Source organism: Rhopalosiphum maidis, chromosome 3 (assembly GCF_003676215.2).
Source record: "Rhopalosiphum maidis isolate BTI-1 chromosome 3, ASM367621v3, whole genome shotgun sequence".
NCBI classification, from domain to species: domain Eukaryota; kingdom Metazoa; phylum Arthropoda; class Insecta; order Hemiptera; family Aphididae; genus Rhopalosiphum; species Rhopalosiphum maidis.
The window spans coordinates 3,199,493-3,226,377 of record NC_040879.1 but is presented as its reverse complement, the minus strand read 5'-3'; the positions used below and the strand labels follow the sequence as shown (position 1 = coordinate 3,226,377).

General features: G+C 26.0%; 3 protein-coding genes across 4 annotated transcripts in view; 2 read left to right on the top strand and 1 right to left on the bottom strand.

The window, feature by feature from the left end:
• LOC113559793 (uncharacterized transmembrane protein DDB_G0289901-like) overlaps positions 1-1,409 on the top strand; it is a 35,586-nt gene extending 34,177 nt beyond the window's left edge. For both annotated transcript variants that reach the window (XM_026965550.1, XM_026965549.1), the window contains one exon: positions 550-1,409. In XM_026965550.1, the coding sequence (XP_026821351.1) occupies positions 550-615 (66 nt within the window). In that variant the 3' untranslated portion in view covers positions 616-1,409. The remainder of the gene's footprint in view (positions 1-549) is intronic.
• Positions 1,410-5,536: 4,127 nt separating this feature from the next.
• Positions 5,537-10,400, top strand: LOC113560032 (cilia- and flagella-associated protein 44-like). Its single transcript, XM_026965814.1, is given in 11 exon segments — positions 5,537-5,985; positions 6,045-6,146; positions 6,535-6,895; positions 6,963-7,145; positions 7,624-8,019; positions 8,092-8,281; positions 8,395-8,711; positions 9,391-9,804; positions 9,871-10,008; positions 10,181-10,305; positions 10,307-10,400. Coding segments are annotated over 11 exon segments (2,769 nt in total).
• A 4,134-nt stretch (positions 10,401-14,534) lies between these two features.
• LOC113559754 (SUN domain-containing ossification factor-like) lies at positions 14,535-22,938 on the bottom strand. Its single transcript, XM_026965499.1, is given in 13 exon segments — positions 14,535-15,135; positions 15,960-16,191; positions 16,280-16,513; positions 16,626-16,891; positions 16,949-17,446; positions 17,449-17,567; positions 17,638-17,975; positions 18,031-18,294; positions 18,352-18,563; positions 18,631-18,878; positions 18,944-19,077; positions 19,216-19,306; positions 22,477-22,938. Coding segments are annotated over 13 exon segments (3,090 nt in total). The 5' UTR covers positions 22,548-22,938; the 3' UTR covers positions 14,535-14,752.
• Positions 22,939-26,885: the final 3,947 nt, after the last annotated feature.

Below are 26,885 nucleotides of genomic sequence, written 5' to 3'. Positions count from 1 at the left end.
CTACTCCACAGTCTTTTCATCTAAAATCTAAACACTTGTAAAACACGTATAACCCTCATAACTAATCAAATACGTAAGTTTCGGTATTCTATTTTTATATGCATCAAAATTCTCAAAAAGTTACAAAACGTAAAATAATATAAAAACTTTTTCAGTTTCGTTTTTTTTTACAAAACGTCTAAATCTCCAGCACATTCCCTTTTAGAATATAAAACGTTAGATAATATTAAATATATGTTCGATACGCATATATATATAATACCTACCTACTTATAAAACGTGTGCTTAAACACATATTTTATTACTGTATTTATTACATACCTATATAATATATTATATTGGAAAGTACTTAAATGTATATCACAAAAATTCGATGCAATCGAAATTATAATATGGCGAAACATGATAATATAGTAGAATAATAATAAAGTAAAATGTCCGCCCACGATAGTATAATAATATGTACATTGTAAATATAATATGATTGTATGAGCGCATTACATAAATAGCTATATAATTAACAACTGTCGTTGTGTGTTTTTTTTTCAGAGATTGGCCCAGACCACCGAAAGAATAGTGAACTTCAAAGCCAGATTAATTACATCCCTCATCTAAGCAAATATTCAAGTTTGTGTAGTAAAATGTAATTTATTACCTGCGTGTGGCGTATTTTAGTCATGACTTATGAGATTAAATCTTTATTTAACGTTTGTTTGCACAAACACAAACCCACGTCGAGTTTTTTTTATAATTGACACGATTTGTTGAACTATATGTGTAATTATTTCCAATTTGTGTTTTGCGCATCAATCACGTCGTGACACGCACACACACATTCAAATATTTTACAACTAAATCAAAATTTACTGAAATAGCTGACATATTATTGTATTCAATTTATTTTTTACGAAAATGTTGTTCTGTCAACACGAGTTAAACATTAAACGTCGATCACAATGTCCATACTCCGCAAAACCCATAACTGATTTTATTACCTAGTTAAATTTTTGAAAAACAAGTGCCAAAATACAAAATATAATTTTAAAACCACCAGGTGATACGTCATCTCCCGTGATTTCCAATTTTTAATTAAATATACGTCGAGCACTAATATTAGTATTCATGTTGAATATGCATCTCAACGATTTTACCGGAACGTCATATTATTAGGTACTTAACTGTACAGCTGGTGGTTATCGACAATAGAACACTGATTTCAAACTATTGTAGTAATTTAATTAATCAATTAAAAAAATCAAAATCAAAATTATGTAGGTACTCGTTTATCATATTTAGTGATAGATATACAACTGTAAAAACATTATCATATAAATATGTATTTTCTATGTAGTATATTACTTTTATTTATTAGACCCATGAAATATGTGAAAAAATTGTCCACTGTATAATATTATTATTGGTATCATTTTTTTTTTGCATATTATGTAGGGTTTAGGTAGTTTTTCTTATATTTTTAAGTTACAAACAAAATAAATAATTGCTCAACAATTTTGTTTATGTAATATATTTAACACATATAATTTGTTAAAATAACGTAAGGGTATCATATTATTATAATAATAGACACATTTCATCCATGTTAATATAGTCTACCCATACATATACCTACTCATTATATTCATATTATAATATTGTATACTAAATATATTGTGTCCTTCGACTCTCTTCGTAAATTTCTTCGCGAGGTATTCTCCTATATAAGTAATATCGTATAAAAAAGTCTACTGCGCCATATCGTAGACTATAATTAATACACCCATAACACATATTATAATAATATAATAAAATAAAGCCTTTATATATAGATACAACACAATACCGATAAAACTTAATGCGGTACACTGAGTACTCACGTCACAATAATAAATGCAACGCAATCGTGTGAGATCTATAAACAAAAAATTCAAAGTTCTATAAACGAACATAGATCTTCTTTCATTTATTCATCATATTTTTTTTAATATTATCTTCTTTTTCCCATAGTTATTGTAATTGTACTTTTAACATGTAGTCGTGGTTATGCGATAATAATTGTGCAATACTAATATATATTTATATATTTATATACGTATATGAAATTCACCTCATTTCGTTGAGCCATTATTACAATATAATAATAAAAACATATACTATCTGCCTTGTTTCTGCCAAAAACGATAAAGTTATATTATTAAGTTAAATTCCCGTTTCCAATACTTTTTTTATCTGTTTTCATTAAATATTGTTTAGGATATTACCTAAACTGTTTGCGAGAAATTCTAAGAAAAAAAATTAACGCATATTATTAACAGAAATTAATTTTATTAATAATAATAATTGGCGTATTCAAAAAAATAAAAATAATAATAATATAGCGTAGGTGTTAGGTGAAAGTCAAATATTAATAATTAATAATTATTATGGTAGGTATATTATAGTTGTATTTTACAAAAATATAATATGTTGAACAAGTAAAGAAGTAAATTATTTTAGTTCATAAAAAAATCACATATCAATTATATTTGAATATTTTAAAATATACCCAAAAAAATGTTCAATTCAATTGCAGTTTTTTAAAAAAAAAACCCCACATAATCATAAAAGAAATATTTTTAACGAAGATGAACCTACTAGTTTATTAATTTGACTCATATTATTTTAATTGCATTTTCAATTTTGTTACAGGTCACATATTATATTAGTAATTTAAAAATTTTAATAATTGATTTCCTTACTTTTTTTGGCGGAAACGAGTGCATCCAGTAAAATAATACGGACGGCCACTTTACTTATCGTTCAATTTGTTTTTTATGTTGAGGTTTACTACGTATAATAATATTACAAATGACACTATACATATCTGACTCTCGATTCTTTGTAACGATTTCGTACCTATGACAAAAAACTAAAAAAATGTTATAGTGAGACTTTATTTACAATAGTATATACATTATTTTAATCATCGATTGATAAAATAATTATCGGACCCCGCGTATAAGAGCTACAGACTTGCTTTTCGCACTTATTCGTAGTTATCGGTAACCAATGGTGCACGGGTGGTGATTTCAAACCATCGATTTGCGTTCAAATTTGTTTTTTGAACCCCTTTTCACAACTCTGATACACATTTATACATCATAGGGATTTCGTTTACGGAACTCGACGTACCCACAACACACAAAAGGGACAGTAATTTTAACCTAACGTGTAGGACTGTAGGATACACACCACTTGCGCAAATCACTCTAAAATATATGTATACCAGTTGATCCACTCATTATTAGATAGGCATTGAGAGTGTCTTACAATGACCACAGACTATTGTAATATTATGGCGTTTAGAATAGGTTTCATATGAAGTAGTAACCCGTTTCCTGTGCATTACAATACGAGTATATTATGTTTTGGTTTTTAAATATTGTCATTAATATGTCACGGAAGGTAATACACGTTAATTTCCGTCAATTTTACTCCATGCCATGACATTTTACTTAACATTATCGTTTTTTATTTGCATTAGATCATCGAATGTTATATTATAATACTGAGACATAATAATTATATCGTACCTGCTTAGATACTATAATAATACATGTTGTACGAGTATGTATTATATAATATTATAATACTACTAGTACAGTCGTATTTAAATCTCTGGATATTATAATATTATGTAGGTACATTATTGAATTTCACTTAATTAAGTTATAAATCTTTTTGTAATTAAATCATGATCATTATATTGTAATAATAATTATTGTTATTATTCTTCTTATTATTATTATTATTTTATGTGTGTATTAATTGTGTAAAGTCGTTAGTTGTTAAGTTAATAATAATGATTATATAATATGAATTGCTTTTGTATAGTGTTAATGATAATGTAGACAAGATTGAAATATATAGTGATTTTAAATTAAATATATTATATTATAATATTCAAAGACAATTATTTATTATATTAGTTTGTTTCTCAATACCTATTACCAGCAGTTTTATGACAGAGGGAGGTTTAGAATTATGAAAAAATGTAACCTTATAAATATTTATAATAGTACTGGTAAAATTGACATTTATTTGTTTTATCTATTGATTTTCACTAATCACTGATAAAATGGCCTCGAATTGTCAAGATTTTTTTCATAATATATGTATGAAACATTATGTTAGTTATAAGTTTATCACATGAATTTTAAAAAAAGATTTTTATATTTAGTAAATTATTTAAGCGGATTTATTGTTTTACTATAATTTATTATAAAACACTTAAAAACAAGTTGTGTTAACGATAACAAATACGTGTTTATTTATATCTCATCAGTCTACAAATAATTAAGTATTTAGCAGTATCAGAGATATTACTTTGATTTTTGAGTATAAGTAATCGTAGTTAAAATATCGTCAAGAACATATTATTCGTAAATATTACATTTTTACATTAAATTTAATTTTCCAATTTTGTAACTAGAAACAAACTTTTTACAACTTTTAAAAAAAAAATACTTTACCCAAATTAATAGAAATAAACTGGTGTTATTTTATAAAAATATAAGTAACTGAAAGGGTTAAACATTTAAAATTTGTCTAAAATGTGTATTTTCCCTTTCATTCCCCAAAAACCTCATTCCCATATACGACCTTGTTGGATGACTTTATCCAACTTAAATATTTAATGGTACCTCTATTAGCGTGCACGTGATAATATATAAGTACAATGTGTTAAAAAAAATATATATATATTCTGGTTCAATACATTTTACATTCCGAACATTGGCTGATGACATGTAAAAAATAAGAGACCCATAGTTTCACAATCTATATTTTTGCTCCCTTAGCAATGAAAAATAATTGCTGCACATATACTCAAAGCTCGAGAAAAGTTTAGCCATAACTAGTGTAGTTACTACAATTAAAAAAATTTCTGATGTCATTAATAAAAATACTTAATTGTGTGATACGATGAATAACTAAATTTTTTTTCAATTTTATAAAAACAAAAAAAAAATTGAATTCGAAGTGCACAAACTCGGGTAAGTACCTATACGATTACCAATGTACCATATTCAGATCAATGATGACTTGGCCGTGGATCGCTTACACAAACACAAACACACACACACAACACAAACATTGTATTTTATTAATATAGATAATATTATGACACTGGAATAATTGAGCCTATTAATATATAACTTAATTGCCTATCTAGAACGCCGTGTAATCATGACTTGGTAATATAAAATACTATCAATTTGTATTACCTGTAGGTATTAAACTATTAGTATTCATAATTAGTACTAGAAATTAACAAATGAATAGTTCAATGGATACTAGAATGTGTTAATTAGAAAAAAAATTAATAATCGAAAGTCATTGTAGTATAAGTGCAACGCGTATTTTACGCTATAATTATTCACTAAGCAACAGAAAAGCATTATTAATTTTTATTATTCTATTCATTTGTTGACTCAGGTATATAATATACCTATTGATAAATCTAATATGTATAAAAGTTATAAAATTTGAATTTATCAAAATGTTTTACCATAAAACAAATGATAATCGCATATCCAAAACAATTAACACTGCAAGATTGAAAAATGAACTTCGGAATTCTTCATCAGATCAAATAGAAGACCTATGTTTGGAAGACAAAATTACCGAAGAAAAAACTCGTAGAACATTAACCTTAGCTAATCTTGAAAAAGAAAAAACTAGATGTTTATTAAGAAACTTAAAAGAAGAGTTGAAACAAGTTTTAGCTAGCAATAAGTTACTACCAGAACCTTTGCAATTTTCCGATGACTATTTTCAATCCGATGAACGAATATATAATTCAATTATTGAAGGAGAGCAATCTAAAATGAATAAATTACGCTTAAAACTAGCGTTTAATTATGAAAAGAGCTTATTAACTCTTAAAAATGTCAAAAATTATTTCGTCGATAACATTTTAACCAATAAGTTTGAAGTTAAAGCAATTTTGTACGGATGTTTTTTATATATTATTGTTTATACTTATATTTTAAAAATAATATTTACAGGACAAATATAGGAATCAAAACAATATATCATAAAATGGAAAATAATAATATATTTATTAATTTAGTAAATGAATTTTTATCTAAGAAACATCCGAAACGACGGTATGTAGTTAATTTCAGCTATGATATCACAAAAAAAAAATAGCTAACATTGTATTTGTATCTATTTTTTTTTATTTAAACTCATAAAAGATTCTGAAGTTGTAATAAATGTCCATCTGTTGTAAACTTTTTATTATTAATTAATTTAGTATGTAAATAATATTTTTTTAATAATAATCAAACACAATATAATCTGTTTAACCAATTAATAAATCTTTACGATACACTACAACAGCTAAGCCTAAAGAGAAAATAATAGTCCCATACTTTTTAAATTCTTTACAATTTTAATTTACCCGTGAAAACAAAAAAAATTTTAATTATTTTAGATTAAAAAATCTAAGCCATATTTAAATTAACAAGTTATATTATTGTAACTATGTAGAAGACGTGAAATGACAGTTTTAAGCAAATCAGCTCCCCAAAGCCTACAGAAGGTTTCTGAAGCAGAATTATTTCTTCGAAATATACGTAAAGAATATTCGTCTTTACCGAAGAAAATTCAGCATGCCATAGATAAGTTTTCAGCAAGAAAAGATTTTGAAAACCGAATAATTCTTAATATCCAAAACATGAATAAAAATAAGCCAGGTGACCAAAATAATATCGAAGAAGAGGCATTACTAGAATATACTATAGATTCTATTGGCTATTTGAACTTAAAATCAGGATCAAATTATAAAATAATGGAAAATAACATAACTACAATGGAAGATACATTTGAACAATATATGGAAGTTAAAGAAAAGGTTTATTTTAATTATTTAAAATAGTTAAAAATAGATTTTATAATGTATATAAGTACTACTATAATAGATACACAATTTAAAAACAACTTTTAATGAAAAAGTGTTTGAACTCAGAACACAAAAAATAAAATTAATACACGAATACATACAATTCAAGTTTGATATTAATATCATACAAAAGGAATTAAATGATCCAGAAATAATAACTCCATCAAATTTCCCTGAAGTCCTAATAGACAAATCTATTGATGTAAGACATATTCTGTATATAAAACCATATTAAAGTATTATGCAATTTATTATTATTATTATACAGTTAACTGTATCACAGGGTTTTAAATGTTTGAAGGAGGTGCATTATTAGTTCCTACCTTAAAGTCTTTTAGCTATAATTACGATTAGGTTATAACGTATAAATGCTATAATTATACCATCTACCTCAAATATCAACATTAATTTTTATGTTTTTCATAAAATCATTATTTATCGGTATACTAATATAGTAATATATGATAAACCTAATGACTACGAATAGGTAATCTAATTATAACAATGTTATAAGTTATAATTATAACAATAATACAATATAAGAAGTTTAAATATTGTAGTATAACAGTACCTATAGTAAAAACACAATTTAATTTTGAATTTTTTATGCACATATACTCATATACATGAAATACGAAGGTGTCTAATAATCGTTTATTTTTTCTATATTTTTATTTCAGCCAAGCTTAATTAATTCGTTTGAACCGATTGATCACTGGGATCCAATAGATTTATTTTTTAATCCCGAAAAAAGCCCTTTGTACAAGAATGTATATTTTTACGAAAAGCCTACACATCAAGAAATCGTCATGCAAAATATGATAATTGAAAAATTAAAATACAGACATATGCATATGCATGAAACTATGTTCAGAAAAATCGATATTTTTGATGACAATCTATTTAAATTGAATAAAATACGAATCGAAGTTAAACTCGAAATTAAATTTCTTGATTTATGGGCTACGACTTTAGAAGAAGAAATGTTAGTTTTGTACGATTTTGATTTACTCGAAGATGAACTGTTGTACAATGTTCATATTAAAACAGGATTACAAAATAATAAAGCTCAACAAGTATTATGTTTTGACAAACGACTTCTTATCAATTAATTATTGATTAAATAATAATTTTAATCCTACTAATAGGTACAAAGAATTCAAGAAGACATTCAATATTATAACGATATTAACATAAAACAAATAAATATGCTGATAGACAATAAAAATACGTTTGATATGTGTATGAAAATGGAGAATAAAGGTTTTGCTAAACATCTAAAAAAAATTTTTAAGAAGAAATTTAAAATACCCAAAATTAAATCTGATTATTCTGATGGTAACGTAATACATTTTATCATTTATTATATATATTTCATATTTTTATCGCCCACGCAGCCGGATTAGTTATCATTTATTATAACTTATAAGTATATAATTTTCATATTATAGAGTCCAGTTCATCATCTTCTTCATCCGATGAAAGTGACGAATCTGAACAAGAATTTAATAACGAAAGTGGAGAATCACTAACGTCAATGAGTCGAGTACCAGTCTTTGATGAAAAAATATTACCATTAGGCTGTGATCCAAAATTATTTAATACAACATTAGAGTTGAGGTCAAAAAAATATGAAATCGAACAAACCATAGAGATAAATAAAAAAAAATTGGATATTAGTAATGCACAGCTGATTATACATTTTGACGAAGTTGAAGTCATTGAAAATGAACTAAAAGAAATTCAAAATGAACTAGAAGAATGCCGGGTTATAATTTTACTTTAATAGTTTTGAGCTACTTTAGGTCTATCTATGTAATACATTTATCGTACTCCTAAAAGAATATATAGTAGGTACCTACTATGACCTTCCCAATAAAATATGTGTCACAACTACTTATCCTAGATAAATAAAAATGTCTAAAATACTATATCAAGCGTGTGTTAGACAAAGATAGAAAATCATGAGATGGAATCCGCTTAAATAATTATCAATTGGACATTTTTGTTATAATATTATAATTTATAAATGTATATAATTTTTTTGATATGATCGAATTTTTAATGTTCCAACACATTACTCCAGCAAAAATTATATCACATAATAAAAACTAGAAATGTGATTTATTTTTATTACCGTGTAGATAACTATTCTGATATATGCCAAAATATTAATGTTTTGGATTACATACCGCCTTTAATATTAAATATATGAAAATACACAATAATTTTCATGTACAAAAAGTAATCAAATCTCACCAATTTGGTTAGTAGTAATAATTTAGAATTGTTTCATCGCGTCAATTTCCTCAAACTTTTATACCTTCAAGGGTCTGATTTATACCTTATAAAGTATAGATGCATAAGTTATTTTTAAAAATGTAATTTTTTAGAACTATTTATTTACTGTTTACTTATTGATTTTTATGATTATTTGAATTCTACAGATGAAAAAACAATTGAAACTAAATGATATTTATACCACGATTATATTAAATAAATCTCAATTATCCAAGGCTAAATCACTAAACAACAGTATCTTATTGTATGGAAATGTTCTACAAGATTTATCAAATAGAACATTGGAGTTAAAAAAAGAGGAAAAAGAGATAATAAGAACTTTACAACAAGAAAAATTATGTGCAAAAAAGGATCGTTTTAGAATAGCTAATATGAAGAATGTTTTGAAAAATATTAAATTAGCCACTAAAGATGAAATAGTAAATAAATTTAAAACTGAAAGGGATTGGAAATGTCTAGACAAAATGGAAATGACAATAATCGATTACATGATAATTAAATCTAAGACTGATACTAAAGATGCAAAGGAACGTTTTCTTCAAGAACTAAGCATATTAGAAGTATTGTATTATATTTAAGAATATTCATTTCAGACACATACTACTTTAAAAATTGTTATATTTCAGGATACAATTTGCTCGCAACAAAACATAGTAACTGACTTATTAAAATTAAATACTGATAAAAATAAAATATTAAAAAATGTTCTTGGAAACATTAGTAAAATACGACAGTATTTGGATTTCGACCGAGAACAACTTATGGTATATAATATAATATTATTATTTATTTCTAATCGATACATCAATTTAGCTCTCATGGATATTTTAGTATACAGATTTTTAATCAATTAATATACTATTAATAAATTATTAATAAAATAATATAATTATATCAAAAACTTATTTTATAAAAATATTAATTTTTAATTAACAGAAAAAAATTCAAGATTTATCAACGGAAAAATCATTTAATACTGACACAACCGACATAAACCGCTTTTATAATAAATTATTAGAGGAGAAACAAGTCCTTTTGGAAAAAATAACCAGTTGTAAATGCAATGTCTCTACCTATGATACAAAAATCAAATCAAAAGGCGATACAAAGTTTGACAATTAACGACAAGTCGTCAGCTATTGAGCTACACCTCTGACTCAACATGAATAGTGTGAAGAACTTATTTTAATACTGTAATGAAACTCTTTTTAATAATTATTCAGTATTTAATAATAATACGTACCTTGTTACTTATTTGAAATAAATATGGGTAGCTCTTATATTGTTTTCAAAATAAGCTAAAAATTGAATAATTCAATACTGACACAATGACAAAACCTCTTTTAAAGTTTATTTAATTCAAATTTGATTCTATCGATGTGGAAATATTGCCACAATAATCGGGTATGTTGACTGTGTTACATAATATGATTACCAGCCTTAGAGTAAGACCTAATAAAAAAGAAAAATTGAAAAATATGAGAAACTATAAAGAAAGACACGAGTAAAATAATGTTGTGATGTCCCACGTTCAAAGGGAAAGCTTACAAAATAGAAAAGTTCATAAATTCATCGCCAATCCAGCGGAAGGATTAATTTAATATAATACCGAAAAAAATTGTTTGATACCACAAACCCCATCATGGGTAGAAATATTTTTTTTATTATACGACCGTGAATTATATTTAAGTAAACATATATTATTTATTACACAATTGTGAATCTATTAGACGAAAAAATATGTAACTTATTAACCAAGTGTTATTTATAATTATTAGCTACCGTATAAAGAAAGACCGTCTTAAATATTATTCAAAATTAATCTTCAAAACATATTTCGTTACATAGGTATTTTTTTTTTTTTTTTTTTGAATTATCTTCAAGAAATGAATATTTGTATGAAAAAGAAAAAAAATTATTGTTAAATTAACTAAAAAATACTTAAACCTGTATTACTAACTTGGTGTTAGTAACAAGTTTACAAAAATAATTAAATAAACATTGGATAAATTATCATGATAGTATACTGAAGGTATACAACCTTAATAAAATGAAAATACTATGATCAAATAATGTAGGTACAAATGTACTGTATTTATGTATGTCTAAGTATTTTATATATTTATCATAAGCGCAATTTGGGTTTTAAATTTAGGGGCTATTATAAATTATAATTCACATTTGTGTACACATTTTATGTGCCTATAAACTATTTTAAATACTAACTTTAAATAATTATAACTACAAATTGCGCTTATGACAATAACGATGAACAAAACGAATTTCCATGTTTTCATTTTCCATGTTACAACGTAGTCGACTGATTCAATAGTATAAAAATGTGAAATGTATCAATATTCAATACCAATAATTTATAATTATTAATTTATTATGAATAAATAGATTTGGTGCGTAGTTTTTATCAAATTTATCTAGCTTTTAATTATAATTACGGATTCCTGATTAAGTAGTAGGTCCTACCTAATCTGTTTAGTTGCCTCCCATCCGTCGGAATGATAAGAAACGCTGAAATCAGTGGCGATATTGAGGGTGGCAGGGAGGGCATTTGCCGCTCCTTGTCATTAGCGGGCCGCGTATATTTTGTTTTATTTTTAGTAAATTCCTTTAAACTCATATTTGGCGCAAATAGGACATAATTGAGGTAAAATTCCCCACAAAATAAGTCATCATATATTGTAGCTAATAATAATTATATTGAATAATAATTCAATGTAAAGTGATCAGCAGGGGCTTCGCCTTCTCGCCACCCTTTTCTATACATGAGTATATATTACCTTCGATTATTTGGGGCTAAGCCCCTCTAAGTCACCCCTTCTGGATATCTACCTATGGTAAGAAGACTGTTTATATTGAGATATTATAATTGTTAATGAATGTTTTTTTTTTATGGGCCGGTCAAAACTTTTGCCCCCTCCTCTCAAACACTGAAATGACGCCACTGGCTGAAATTAGGAACACTAATTCTAGTGGCTGGCCGATCTGTTGAGTTTTAAAACACACGGAATATATGACACCAAAATTAGGATACATTTTTACGAACATAGCGTCATTTCTACATTGGATTGATTTTGTTTTGTACCTATTATTGTGCATCGGTGACTGTTTAAAATAGATAAGTGTCGTTCGCGAACCAACGGATCACATTTAACGGGTCAAAATAGTAAACGAGATGATCCAGATCAACTAATATTCTTTTTTTGTATTGGTCCACACTGATTTACACTTTCCCGGATCTCAATTCGCGTCGCGTTCAACGACGCGAACCGTTTGTGAATCACACAAACCGAGACTCGAAACGCGACTCAAACCCACGAGTTTTGATAACAATGATAACGTCGTGGTCATATATAATGATAAAATTTAGACATTCGACATGTACGACGAATAACTGAGTAAGGAAGTAACTCAATTTTATTACAACTTTTTACTAATATACAATTACAAAATAAATAAATTAATATAGTTAAAAAGTGCTTAGTCACATGTTGTGGTTTAGAAATAATATTTTTGAAATTTTTGATGTGGAGAGTCGACTTTCTTTTTTACTTACTACTTGGTCTGCTTTGGAAAATATTATTTAGCAAGGTACCGATGTTGCCATAATACACAGTCTCCTTTTTACAAGTGTGTACAATCTTGGATAGACTTTTTTTCTCTCAGCCCACCAAACCAAAGGATTTTCTGTCCGTCTAATCAACAATTCATTAAAATATTTGTCAACTTCAATAATACTTGTCACTGATGTGTTGGATCCATCTAATCAAATTGACCACAGTTTAATCAAACTCTTTCCACAACACTAAACTTGAATTAATAGTAAAGGTAGATGTAGCAATTTGTTAATGTATTTGTTCATCTGATTCTAATAAAATATTTTCATTTAAAATTTACATGTTCCGAATTGTCTAATCATATAATGAGCACTAATAACGAACTTGTCGAACTACCATAGACGTTATACTAACTAATATAAGGTCTATGCGAACTACACACATTCGTAATCATAACATGCATGTACTTGTAAGGACATAATAATACATTAATATTATATCTACAACGAATAATATTATATCAATAAGTATTAAGTTTACGATAGGTATACGAGAATGTGAACCATCTATTAAATATAATACAATTCGAGTGGTCAATGTATAAAAACCACAAAAAATTACTCAAATTCAGTTTAAATAGCATGCCAAAATACTTTTATTTTCTTACGGTTTTCTATTTAATAAAAAAAAAAGTAAAAATAACATCTAAATAATTAAGTTCCTAAATATAAATTGTTAAAAATTTGTAAATCACTTCCAGACATAATATTTTGTGCTATGATAAAGGTGCTTCATTCCAAATACACTTAAGGTCTTAATATACAGATGATACAGTGTCAACAGTTATAAAAGTTTATTTTCTACAACAAATTCGAAAATAAAACAATAAATTGATGAATGAAGATAAAGCTAATGCTGCCTGTACTTCATTATTACATTTAAAACAAAATACTCAACTTATACTAAAAAAAAGTGAGTATGTAAATTTTTTTAAATACTGATTATTCAGAATTATTAACAAGATTAACCTACTGGCACCTAATATTGTTTTAGACTTTAATTACAAAATAAAGGTTTATGACTCAAAAAATAATATACCATCTTTGATAAGGATGCTTATAAAAATAATAATATATTTCATACATCTACTAGACTTAAAAATATTTTATATATACGGTTTCAAATTCACTGTTTATTTGTTGGTATAATTTGTTATATCAAAACTCAATCAACTGATATAAAATAGTATTTCACATTTAAATTATGCAAAACTATAGATCTATACTTAGTGATAATTAATTAAAATCCATCATAAAAACATTCATGCTTGATTATTTTGATGTTCCGAGAAAATGTACACAATTTACACATACTGATTAATTTTTTTTAGAATATATTAATTTAAATAAATAACTATAAAACTGAAGATCATAGTTAACAGTTTAGACTAAATTAGAATTTTCTCACTTAAAACATTAAATAGTACTTTGCTATTAAAGTTGTTCATACATAAAATGCATATACATCTTCAAAAATATAAAGTAATTAATTTTCTTACGTAGTTAATGTAAATGTAATACATTTTAAAATTTTAAAATACAGTGTATAAAAATAGATAAGATACAATAATATTAATTATGCTTAAATATGAATTACATTACATAACCTTTGTGCTTTAATCATGAAAAATCTTACATTTTTAATAAATATAAACACGAGGTTGACTAAAATAGTCAATCATCAACAAAAAATATGTTTGTAATAAATCACATAATTACATAAATTGTAATATAAACAATTCAAATAACATTTTAAAATGTATAACATATTAATTAATAGATAACATCTGTTCCACAATACCAAAGGACAAAACATAAAAATAGTTAACAAATATAATCAACAAATACTTTGTAATTTTAATTACATGCTAAAAGACTTAAAATATTTTTTTTAAAAAAGTTTTAATACTTTTAGACTTTGTTTCAATTGCATTTTTGTTTTTATTGGAATCAAGAACACTTGAGGTATGTTGTAATGGTCCTGACATTCGTTTATTTCTAACTGACAATGCAGTTTTTATGAAATCATGTGTTGAACCATTGCAGGTAGTAAGATCAGATGAGGAAGCCCTTCGATTTGATTGAGAGAGACTAGAGGTAGATTTTAGTTTCATGTTACCATCAATACCACCCGCTTCTAGGTTAATTGCATTTGATTTAGATTTTAAAATAAGTTCTTTTCTCTTTTTTCTTCGTTTTTTTTCATTTTTTATGTTTTCTCCGTTATTGTTTCGAATTAATAAATCTTGATGAGTAGTTCCTATAACAAATTAACAATTGTACAAGTTACTTGTTTTGTCACATTAAAATTTGTAGTCTTTATGTAAAAATAAAAATACTGAAAAATTAATTTAAAAGTAATTATAAAAAAGGATATTCTAATATAGCTGTATTAGAAATGTTTACTCATTTTAAACATACCATTAAATTCTTTAATTAAATTTGACATACTTTACAATTTTTGAAACTACTAATTATCAAATTATATAATACATTGTATAACAATTTGAATAATATTGTAGAAGTATGTCATATTTAATAGCCTATTTCCTACTTAACATTTTAATGATTTTAGAGTACATTTCCTAAATAAAATTTATTTTTGTTAATCTTAAAGAAAATTATATAGTTACCTATTTTATTGTTTAGTTTGGGTTTACTGTCAAAATAAATATTTATAATTAATAATAATATAACTACTCTTATTTAATTTGAAATAATAAACAATTTCCTTGAAAATCTAAATATTAAAATAAATCATTTTGTATAAGCAGTTAATATTATTTTTAGACCTTAGTTATTATTATAATACATTTGAAACCTTAATTTTAATCATATAATAATAATGTCTGAACTATCAAAAATCACTAAATAATATACTCCATAAATATACATAAAATAGATATACCTTATAATTATGTTCTTTTAAAATGTATTATTACATATCAGATTTTAAGCTCTTTGTATTATTTGTTTATTAATATTATTATTTATTATTATTATTATTATTATTATTTTTATTAAAACATTTTAATACTAATATCCATTATTATAATTAAGTCACAACAGTAAATATGTTCTTACCAGATGAAAATAATGCTTCTTCACTAGGACGACGATGCTTCTCTTTAATATTTGATAAAATATCATTAGTAGACTGCCTACGTGCACCTGATCCTGTATTAGAATTCTTCCATTCTAATTCTTGATTTTTCTTTCCTATAATACCTGTCATTCTAAGAAGTATATATACTGAGATTAATAAGCAAATTATTCCAATTTTAAGAAGATTGCTTTCAGGAACAATAACTGAAAACTGTAAAAACAAAAATACATTTTAACATAAGAATTGGTCTAAATATATACAAACAAATATTAAATAGTTTATAAATATAGTTAATTACCAAGTTTAAATTTTCTGTTTCAGTTTTCAGACAATGGAGTGAATTTTGAAGAGAAGCCACCTGATCACTAAGAAATTTTATTTCTCCGTACATTTTTAGATCTTGTTCTCTTTTGATTCTATTCTCTTCAGTTAACTCCAAAATAGTACGTTGCATATCGTCAACTTGTTTCTTATAACGTGTACTAAGCTCTTGTAAATATTCACCACTGAGAGACATATTACGTTCTAAATCCTATAAACAAAAAAGAACAAATTAATAATTTCAAATATGTATTCATAATTTTTTTTATTTTTATTTCATATGAATTATAAATGCCTATTTAAGTTGTAATATTATGTATTACTTTAATACGATTTGCTAAGCGAATGAATAAAGATTGCTTCGTATTTTGTGATTGAACTGAAGGTTGAACAGTATAATGTACAGATGACTCTGCTGTTGTAGGGTTACATTTGTCATTATCATGTTCTTCAACCTCAAAATCTTTGAAAAAACTATCAAATGTATCTGAAGGTGGTTCAACTAGTACTCCTTCATTTGTAATATTTGTTTCAATATTATTCTGCAATTCAGAATCCATGGGTTTTTCCACAATATAACTAGTTTCAACTGAAAAATATTTAAATAATTAGAAAAGCATAATATAAAGAACAGATAATAATATACATTGAGTAGAACTTGGAATAGGAACTTCGTTTGTTGAATTCAACTCGGTATGGAATGATGAAGACAATGTTGCATTTTCATTAAGAACTGTTGCAGACTCTTTAACATAATATTTGTTTGATGATCCAGGATCTTCATCTGAACTTAAAAATGCTTTTGTTGGCAATATCTGAGAAATTATAGGTTCAATATAACTAGTTACAGTTGATTTATATTCATTAATTGTGTCAGAATGAGAGGTGTCATTTTTTGATTGCTGAAGTTTTGTAGAACTATTGTTAGCAATTGACCCATTTTCGTCTGGAATCGATGTTTGCAGATTTATTATCAAATTTTCACTAATGTAAACACGTTTTGCCTTATTTAATACAATTTTTTTGTGCACAATTGCCAAAGTATTACATAATGCAGCTATTTTAACACGTGAGAAAATTGAAAGGATAAAATTTTTCCTTCGATCACTAATTAAGGCGATTTTTCGTTGAGATTTTTTTTTATTGTTAAAAAATCTAATCCAAATTCTACACAAGCATCACTATTCATTATTGTATTGTGGATGTACTTATTTTGATACATCTCGGTTAAATGATCTGCTTCGCAACTAATAGTGTCAAACATTCTATAGAAAAATTATATTAAAACATATTAATTTATATTTTCATAAATAATACTAAAAATCTAAAACTTACTTCTTATAAAAGGTATCATTACAACTGTGGCAGACCATGATGTATCCCGGAGTAATACATTTTGAAAATTGGACTTCTACTGCTATATTATCATTAGTATCATTTGATGTATAATTGGAAAAATTTTTTGTATTTTTTTGCCTAATATCTAACACATCTGCGGCTATTTTAACAATTGACATCACTGCAACACGAGCACTGTCGAGTAATGTGTTTTTACTATCCATTGATTTATTTCGGTTATTTCGAATTTCCTCATTTAATGCATCAAAGTCATCAGCATCTTCATTTTCTGCAATGTTTATTTCCAATCCATTTTCATCTGATCTTTCTAATACCTAAAATAAAAATACATATGTATTATTTATTATTTGTTACATCTATTTGTCATACTTCAATTTCTGATAATCCATATGCATTAAACACTGATATTGGACAATAATGTTCTTTCCCATAATGTGAATGTATCTCAACTTTAATATATTTGTTAAATTCATTTTCATCTGTTGTATTTAAAATAAAACCTTGCAATACTCTCACATCTTCTGCCACTAAATTAGCAATTGGTGTCCATACACGTGCATTCAATCGAGAAGCAACATACACCGAAAACTCTTTAGGTGTAGACGAGAACAGTTCAAAATTTGCTAATTCAATCTAAAAAATAAAATAATATTATAATTTACAATATATAGACACATCATTTTTACATACTTTTTTCACTTGAATTGCTTCACACAATTCGACAACAAACCAAGTAGTACTTTTACACAAATTTAATAAATATTCATCAGAATGTTTTGTTAATAATAAGTGTGGATATTTTGCTTCAGGATTTGTAGATACTACTTTAGCACCACATTCAGGCGATGCATAATTTTTTTTTAATACTTTTTTATTGTGATTAAACTTTGTTTCATTTGTAGCTAAAATAGTCATTAATAGAGATTAAATTGAATATAAATGTCATAATTATTATTTGTTTTTTCATACCTGGTTGTTTTTCAGCTTCTTCTAATTGTTTTTTAGTCCATTCTCTAAAAGATGGAATATCTTCATTTATTGTAGCATTGCGAACAGATAAGACATCAACAGTCTGCAATTTACTTTCTTTAAACTCATCATCAATCATATGAGTTTTAATAGTAATATATTCATCGGCCAAATTATCTTTGGTTATAAATTCTGAGGTCGAGTTAAAATTATTTGTCATTAGACTTTCTTCAATTTCTGATACTATTCTATAAAAAAAAAATACATACTTAAAAATTGTTAACATATTAAAAAAATGTTAAATTGTAATCACCTTTTATCAGTGTCAAGATTTGGTTGTATTTCAGGAAAAATAATTTCTTTATTACATGTATCCAAAACATTTAAAATACTTTTCCACCTATATTTATAATTGAATGTCTTTTGAGAAGCTCTTTTGTCAGTATTCTAAAAAAAATATATATACATATTTTATTTTCGTTTAATAAATATGAGTGGTTTAATTAATTCTTCTCTGTTTAATAACACAATAAATTAAATTGCAAACTATTAATTATTTAACATTAAACATATTTGAAGTCTTACCTTGTGTATAAATATGGTAGAAGTATTATCATAGTCCAATGAATTATAGTCACTTACAGAGATATTTTCATTTTCTGCAAATATGATTGGCCTAAAATATTTAAATTATTAATAAGATATTTTATTTAAAAAATTGTATTTTTTTTAGTTAAATAGTTAGTCAGCTTTTCAACAAATGTGCCTTTTAATCGAGCTATAATATATGTGTTGGCTAAAAGTAACTTGGTATATTTCTATAATATTTTCTATAAATCTTATAAAAATAGTAAATACTAATGCATTACTAATGAAACATGATATCAGCTGCCAACGTTTCACTTATGGCTAGCAACCCCTACCACAAAATTTCTAAGAAAAAAAGAAAATTGTTGCAATTCAATGAATTTTAAGTGTATGCAACGCCGGATTAAGAGTTAAAGACGACAGGGGCAAAATAAATTTTCCAAATAATATATTATTGGTACTAAAAATATTTGACACCGTTCTTAACGTATGAAAATTATGATGCTGGGTGCAATTTCCCCCTTAGCCTCCTATTAGACACGGCACTGAGTTTATGTGACAACAGTAGTTCATACACAATATAATTATACAAGTCATAAGTAGTAAAGTAGTTAAGTCATATTTGTATTCAGTATGTTGTTTTTAAAAACAACAGACATTTTCAAGATTTTCGATTTAATTTTAATTTGGTGATTTTCTTATCTTTTCTATCAACTGATGAAACTATTGCATAGCCATGCATTATTTTATCACGGCATTATTGCATTACATTTTATTTGTTTTTTTATATTAATTAATACATTTATATCCCTGGTTTAGCCTACAAGTGATAAGCAAACTTATTTACATGATTTTTTTTTACTATAGCTCATTAGTTATTGTTATACATTTCAAATGATTATACTTTATACTAAAGAGTCAAAATTATAGACAAATAATTAAACATAAAAAAAACAGTATATATGATGTTCTATTTTTACAATATAAAAGTAAGTATTAAATTAAATATTATGTAATAATAGTTATAATAAATAGATATAAATGTTGTTATCTTTTAAAATTAATCACATCATATGGACCAAACGGATTTATGAAATCTAAGTAGTAATCTAGTCTTATATAATATATAATATTATTATAACTGTTTTTTTTTTAATATAACATTTATTTATTGGACTATGCAATGCAAATTATATATTAGTTGCACTACAGAAGTATTAAATAGTTTACCTGTAACCTGTATCAGTAGTGTAACTAAGAGTGATCAGAGGGTGCCGGCGCACCTAGGTCTGTTCGCTTAAATACCCAACCCGCAGACCGTAAACATTTAATAAAAATTAAAAAGCTTTTTAAATATAAATAAAAATTAAAATTAAAATTATAATTTTTAAAAAAAAATGTTATTTTAATAAGCTTTTAAAATTACAAAATATCTTATAATTTTTTTTAATTATAAAAATAATATTATATCTATTGTATATTTTATCAAAATTAACAAAATAAAACCGTGAAGTACAACCAGTAATATACAGTAGAAACCATATAATGACATTCAAGGGACTAGTCAAAATTGGTCATAATAACCGATTATCATTATAACCAAAATTACAAAAATTAAATTAAAAACTCTTTTATATACATGCAATGAACAAAATATTTTATTACAATAACATTTTTAATGTGTTATTATATTTTATATATATACATATATAAATCATAAATTTAATTCATACAGAAAAAAATAATAATACAATTTTTTAATATTTAATTATTATGTATTTTAAATTGAAATTTAATGTGTATTAAAAAAATCCGTAATTATAAACCTAACCTCGTATTCGTTTACTCATATTGCAAAGATTGAACACTTAAACACTATTTACAGTTTATCGCATGACGATTATGATCAAGTACACGAATATCGGAAAACTGACGATAAATTAACAAAAAAAATTTATGAAATTTGCTTTATTGGTTGTTATAAGACCTTCAATAAAATTAATAAAGTCATTATAGATAAAACCTTTTTCCAATAAAATCAAAAATAACCGTCATAACATCCGTATAGTCACTATACAGACATCATTATAATCGATACAAATTAGTACATACAATATAGGAGTTTTGCCGACTTGCAATCTAAGATCATTACACCCGGTATGTCATTACAACCGGTGTCATTATAAATGGTTTCTACTATAAACATAAATTTGAAATGTGACACACAAATTGAAAAAGGTAGGGCACACACACCTGGCTTAGAGGGTCTGAAATAATACAACGTTTTATCTTTAATAATTTATAATTAAAATACTATTAAATTATTAATTTTTTTTTTAATAATAAAACATGCAATAATATTTTTTTAAATGTTAATAAAATGAATGCACCCTACTTAGATATATAATACCTGAATGAGGGGTCGTTGAATATTTTGCTTTCATAGCCAAATTTTGAAGTTATACTATTGACCTATATACTATACTCTAATTATTGATCATGATCATATATATATATTATAAACATGATGAGGCCTCATTCTAAAAAAATTCTATAATAAATAATTTTTATTTTTATGTGATGTTAGTATATTATTATATTCTCTGACTCGATACAAGTAATCATTCATTATAACAAAACAGTTAAAAAAAAAATTATTTTGTATTTTAATATACAATGAAATTTGATTCACTTTTTTAATTTTATGAAAATATTAAATAATAATATTAAAAAATCATTATACATAACTAACATGAAAAAAGCCGTAAAAAGTATTAAGAATTTTCACATCAACATAGGACATAGTATAATTGTCAGTGAAAAATAAAATTACGAGACCAGCAATAAAGAAGTGTGAAACAAAATATCATAAATGTTTAAAAAATTCTGTCAAGTGTAACAGATGTTGTCATAATACTACTAATTATAATAATACATATACTTAATAATTTAAAAATGTAATTGAGCTTTACTCATTTTTTTTCATTAATACTTCATAGTCCAATATGATCGTGTTACTATTAAAATTTCACCAAAATTTAACCATATGATGCAATTATTTCATAACATTACACAGTCTTTTTCATAAAAATATTATTATACTTGGAGGACACAACATATATTTTCTTGACCAACTACTTATAGGTACTCAGTATAACTACAGTCTAAAATCAAACACTCACGACAAACATAGACAAAAAATGTATTGAACATTGTTTAACGTGACATAACAATTTATTATTATTTATTTGGACTCACGTTATAACATTAATGACGATTAATAGACACGCGCGGTGCCTGATGCCGAAGCCAACGCTCTTGATGCGCATAGTACTGCTGGTAAAACGTCGGTAACTGGCTGTAGACAAAAACGAAACGAGATGTTTAGCGGAATTCCAGACGCCGACGTCGACCGACGTTCCGATTTTCCGATGTGGTCAGCTGGTAAGGTTGTACGAACGAATCCAGGAACCGCATAGCAGACGACACTGAACGGATTGCGGAAACGAACAATTTTACCGGACGAGGAACAACTGTGACTATACCGCACCGATCGCCTCCGCAAAAGGACGAAGAATAAATTGAAAGCAAGTCGTGTTCGAAAACCGATATCTCATGTTCTTATCTTCGTGTTATATCTCGGAATACGTTTCGGTTGATAAGCCACCGATATCGGCCGTGTGTCGTCCGACTGTAGTAGCGATACTGTACAGATACTGTTGAGACATATTAATATAATATTATACTTTGTGTAGTATAATATTACTACTGCCCGTAGACGTCGTGTAGGCAATTATAATAAAATTAAAAAGCTATTAAATTGATTTATTATTATAATAATACCTATCAGTGTAATATACAATACGGTAATATACCGTCGCGGAATGCCAATTAAACTAGAACCGATAGTCGTTTTTAATTGCAATTTAAATGCCGGACGTGTACGTCAACGCATAAAACATTTCAATGGAAAATTTACGAACCGAAATGCCTAATAAAATTAATTGTAATAATATAGAACTCAGTCCGTGGTATCGACACGATAATCGGTTCAAAATAAAGCGGTGAACAAGTCACTTGCGTGACGTACTGACGCGCGCGAATGCGACATACTGGCGATACGTAACTAGGTCACACGATAATGAATAGGTAACTGGAGCGACTATGTGAAACCTATAATATAATCCTACAGATATGGGGCTATTGAAACAAGTCTCAGCCTTGAAGTCTGTGATCTGTACCACAATTTAATGTAGTATTTCTTCTAATTGAAAATCTCGACAGTTGACATTTTTGCTGGGTACATTTATTTATCTCATAAAACAAAATATATATGATTAAAAATCTATGTTATACGGTTCGTAATCATTATTTTATTTCATTATATGTTCATAACTACGTTATATTTATGAGAAAATGCCCTGCTACTTGCTAGTAGCTAACTATCTATAGTAGGTAAATTATTTAATAATGGAAATATTTAGGCTATACATATATGTACATCCTGACTATGGTACTTATTAGTGCTATTATTTTACTTCATAGATATAAATAATTTAGTTGACATTTTTAAAAAATGATAATAATAATTACGACTTTTGAAAAGTTGTTAAAAAAACCGTTTTATTTATATTTATATAAATAAATAAATGTTTTGCAATAGAAAAAAATTAATTTTTTCTCTAGTTAAATATTTTTACTTTTACTTATTCTCACATTTTTAATTCTCAAATGTATTGATTTATTTTTATTATTTAAAATATCTGTAAGCTGTAAAGTTGTTGTTTTATGATTAAATTATTTTGTAATTTGTAATCAAATACATGTGTACTACTGTATTGTTTCCGAGTTTTTGATTTCCAAGTCATTGATTTTAATCAAATGTCAAAACTAATAATTAAAATATAATTTAACACAATACATATTATGCTACAGATTTGTACATCTTTCTATTTTAATAAAATCTCTTAGATCATATTTTCAAATTCATAATATTTTTTCTACTATTTAAGGATTATCATTTACCACGTATTCGTGTAGCGATACGATACAAACTTCTGTTTCCCTTTTACTATAAATTATTTAGTAGATGATTTTTTTTAAAAATGTTATACTCCTAATTCAAAATTTGATTGAATAGTTTTTAAATTATTAAAATTTTTATAGTAAGGATAATAGTATAAAAATATTAATAAATATTAATTAAAAATATGGTCTTTAAAGAGCCTCATCGCTACGGTTATTATTTAAGGGACAACATTTAGGCAATTCATAATCTCGTCTTAGCCGTCCGAGATCTATGTGTTAGTTGTAGAAGAGATTGGGAGGTGCTTGGGGGGCTTAGCCCCCATAAAGATCAAAAGTCCCCCCCCCAAAAAAAAAAAAATTATTGAACATTTTTCAGTTCAGTCATGTGGCCGGCCGAACATCGGACTTATTTTACAACAATTGCCAAAATCTTGGAACTTTAGAAAAAAAAAATTTTTCCCGAAATTTAGTCAATATAATAATTATTACAACATATATCTACCTACACGTCATCGGTGCGCACCGGACGACCGTCAGGACGGATTGAGCAATTTAATAACTCTTCAATATTATACATTGAAAAAGATATCAATATCAGTATTGAGAAAATGAGAACGTTATTAATATATTTGCTAATCAAAATAGGTTTATTATACTTAAATAATAAAGCATTTATTGTATTATAAATTAATGATTTTAAAGTACATATGTAGTTAGTAATGCGTATTTAGTAGGTTTTCTTTTTATTTGGTAATTATTAGTTGGTTATTTAGTAGTTAACATGTATTGGAGATAACACAGTAGACGCCGCTTATAAGACTCACTTTAGGACCAGCACAGAATGAGTCTGATAGGCGAAGTGGGAAAAAAATTTGAATTACATATTTATGAATTTTATTTTACTATATATATTGCTTTAATTTTAATTTACTTTAATACATATAATATTACATACTACATATATATTATTAAATAAATTTAAAAATTCTAATAAAAAAATTAAAATTATAATACAAATACATGATCTAAAAATTATTACATATTAATAAAAAATTATAAAAGATGTATGATGTATTCATAATTTATGAAAACAATTTGTAATTTTGGTTTGTTTTGAATATTAATGTTTCTTGTACTCGTACCTATTATAGTAACGATTATTGCAAAAAATGTGAAATGCGATAAAATTTATTGTAAAATTCACGTTAAAAAGCATGAATTGAAACCAGACAAAACCCAAATAATATGTAAATTTTGAAAACCAATTTATTTCTAAATTTTAACCAAAAATATTTACTTTTTACGAAATTTGAGTCTTATAAACGAAGTGATAGGTCTTATAATCGAATTTTTTTATAATGTATTTGGATATGTCCGGATCGTTCCGACGATGTTGAGTTTAATAAGCGCACGATTAAACCCTATAGGTATCCGTGAGTTTTATAAACGGCGTCCCCCGTATATATTAATATTAGTGAGGGGGTGTGGGGGAAAAGCCCCCGCGGCTTATTTCACAAAAAAAGATTTAAGCCCCCCTAAAATTCAATCAAATCTCCGCCTATGGTTGTAAATGGTTATTAGTGAAAGTGAAATGCAATCCGGGTACCGGTTGGAGTCACCGACGGTTACCACCCTTGTACGCGCATGCACACGTCAATAACTCGATAGCAATAAAAATTCAATAAACGAATTTTACGATAACTTGCTTATTGATTTGACAACATTAATTAAAGTTAGTTAACGTGTTGTCTGATGTTAATTCTGAGAAAAATATCTAAATTCAGCAAAAAAATGTCTGTAGATTGTATGAAATATTCCGGTTTTAATTTTAATTTTAAATTTAATATTATGATTTGAAAAAATTCATATTTTCAAGTTATATTACCACTTCATTAGAATATAAGATTTAATTGTTACAAAGTATTCCATACAATCTATAAACAATTTTCTGCAGATTTCAGAATTTTTTTCAGATTTAATTTCAGACATCTTAAACTAACTTTAATTTTTTATTATTAACTTTAAACCTAACCTTGTAAAAACTTTACGTCTTTTGAGCTCAAATTGACAGCAGTAGCGATAATAAATGACAAAAATCAGATTTTGAATAAGAAAAAAAAGGAGTGTGCATGCTTGGTAAATCATTACTCAGTATATATAAGAATAAGGATACCCTGTGTTTGTGTACTAATGTATAATAATATATGTTTTCGGGGACGACTACGGCCACGGTACCACACGCCCACATACTAAATATTTGGAAACAACAAAGGTATCTATTGACCGTGGGGCTACACACCCGGTTTTAATAAGATACTTGTACAGCGTACAAACACATTTCTAGACAATCGAGATTAATACATAGTAAGGGGAATATTCAAAAGGATAAAAACGAAAAACATTTCTATGGCTATTCTTTACCAAACGTCTTATGTGTCGTACTGTCGTTCTCGATAACAATAGTCACTACTCACTACACAGCTATCCCATGTATTTTGATCAACAGTCCGCCTTTCGTTTACATTACAAATAGTTTTCTTTGACTATTGTAGCAGTCATATATATATATATATATATATAGGTAGGTACATCATGTTTTTATAAAAAAAATGTATACTATGTAGTAGTTTATTTTTAAT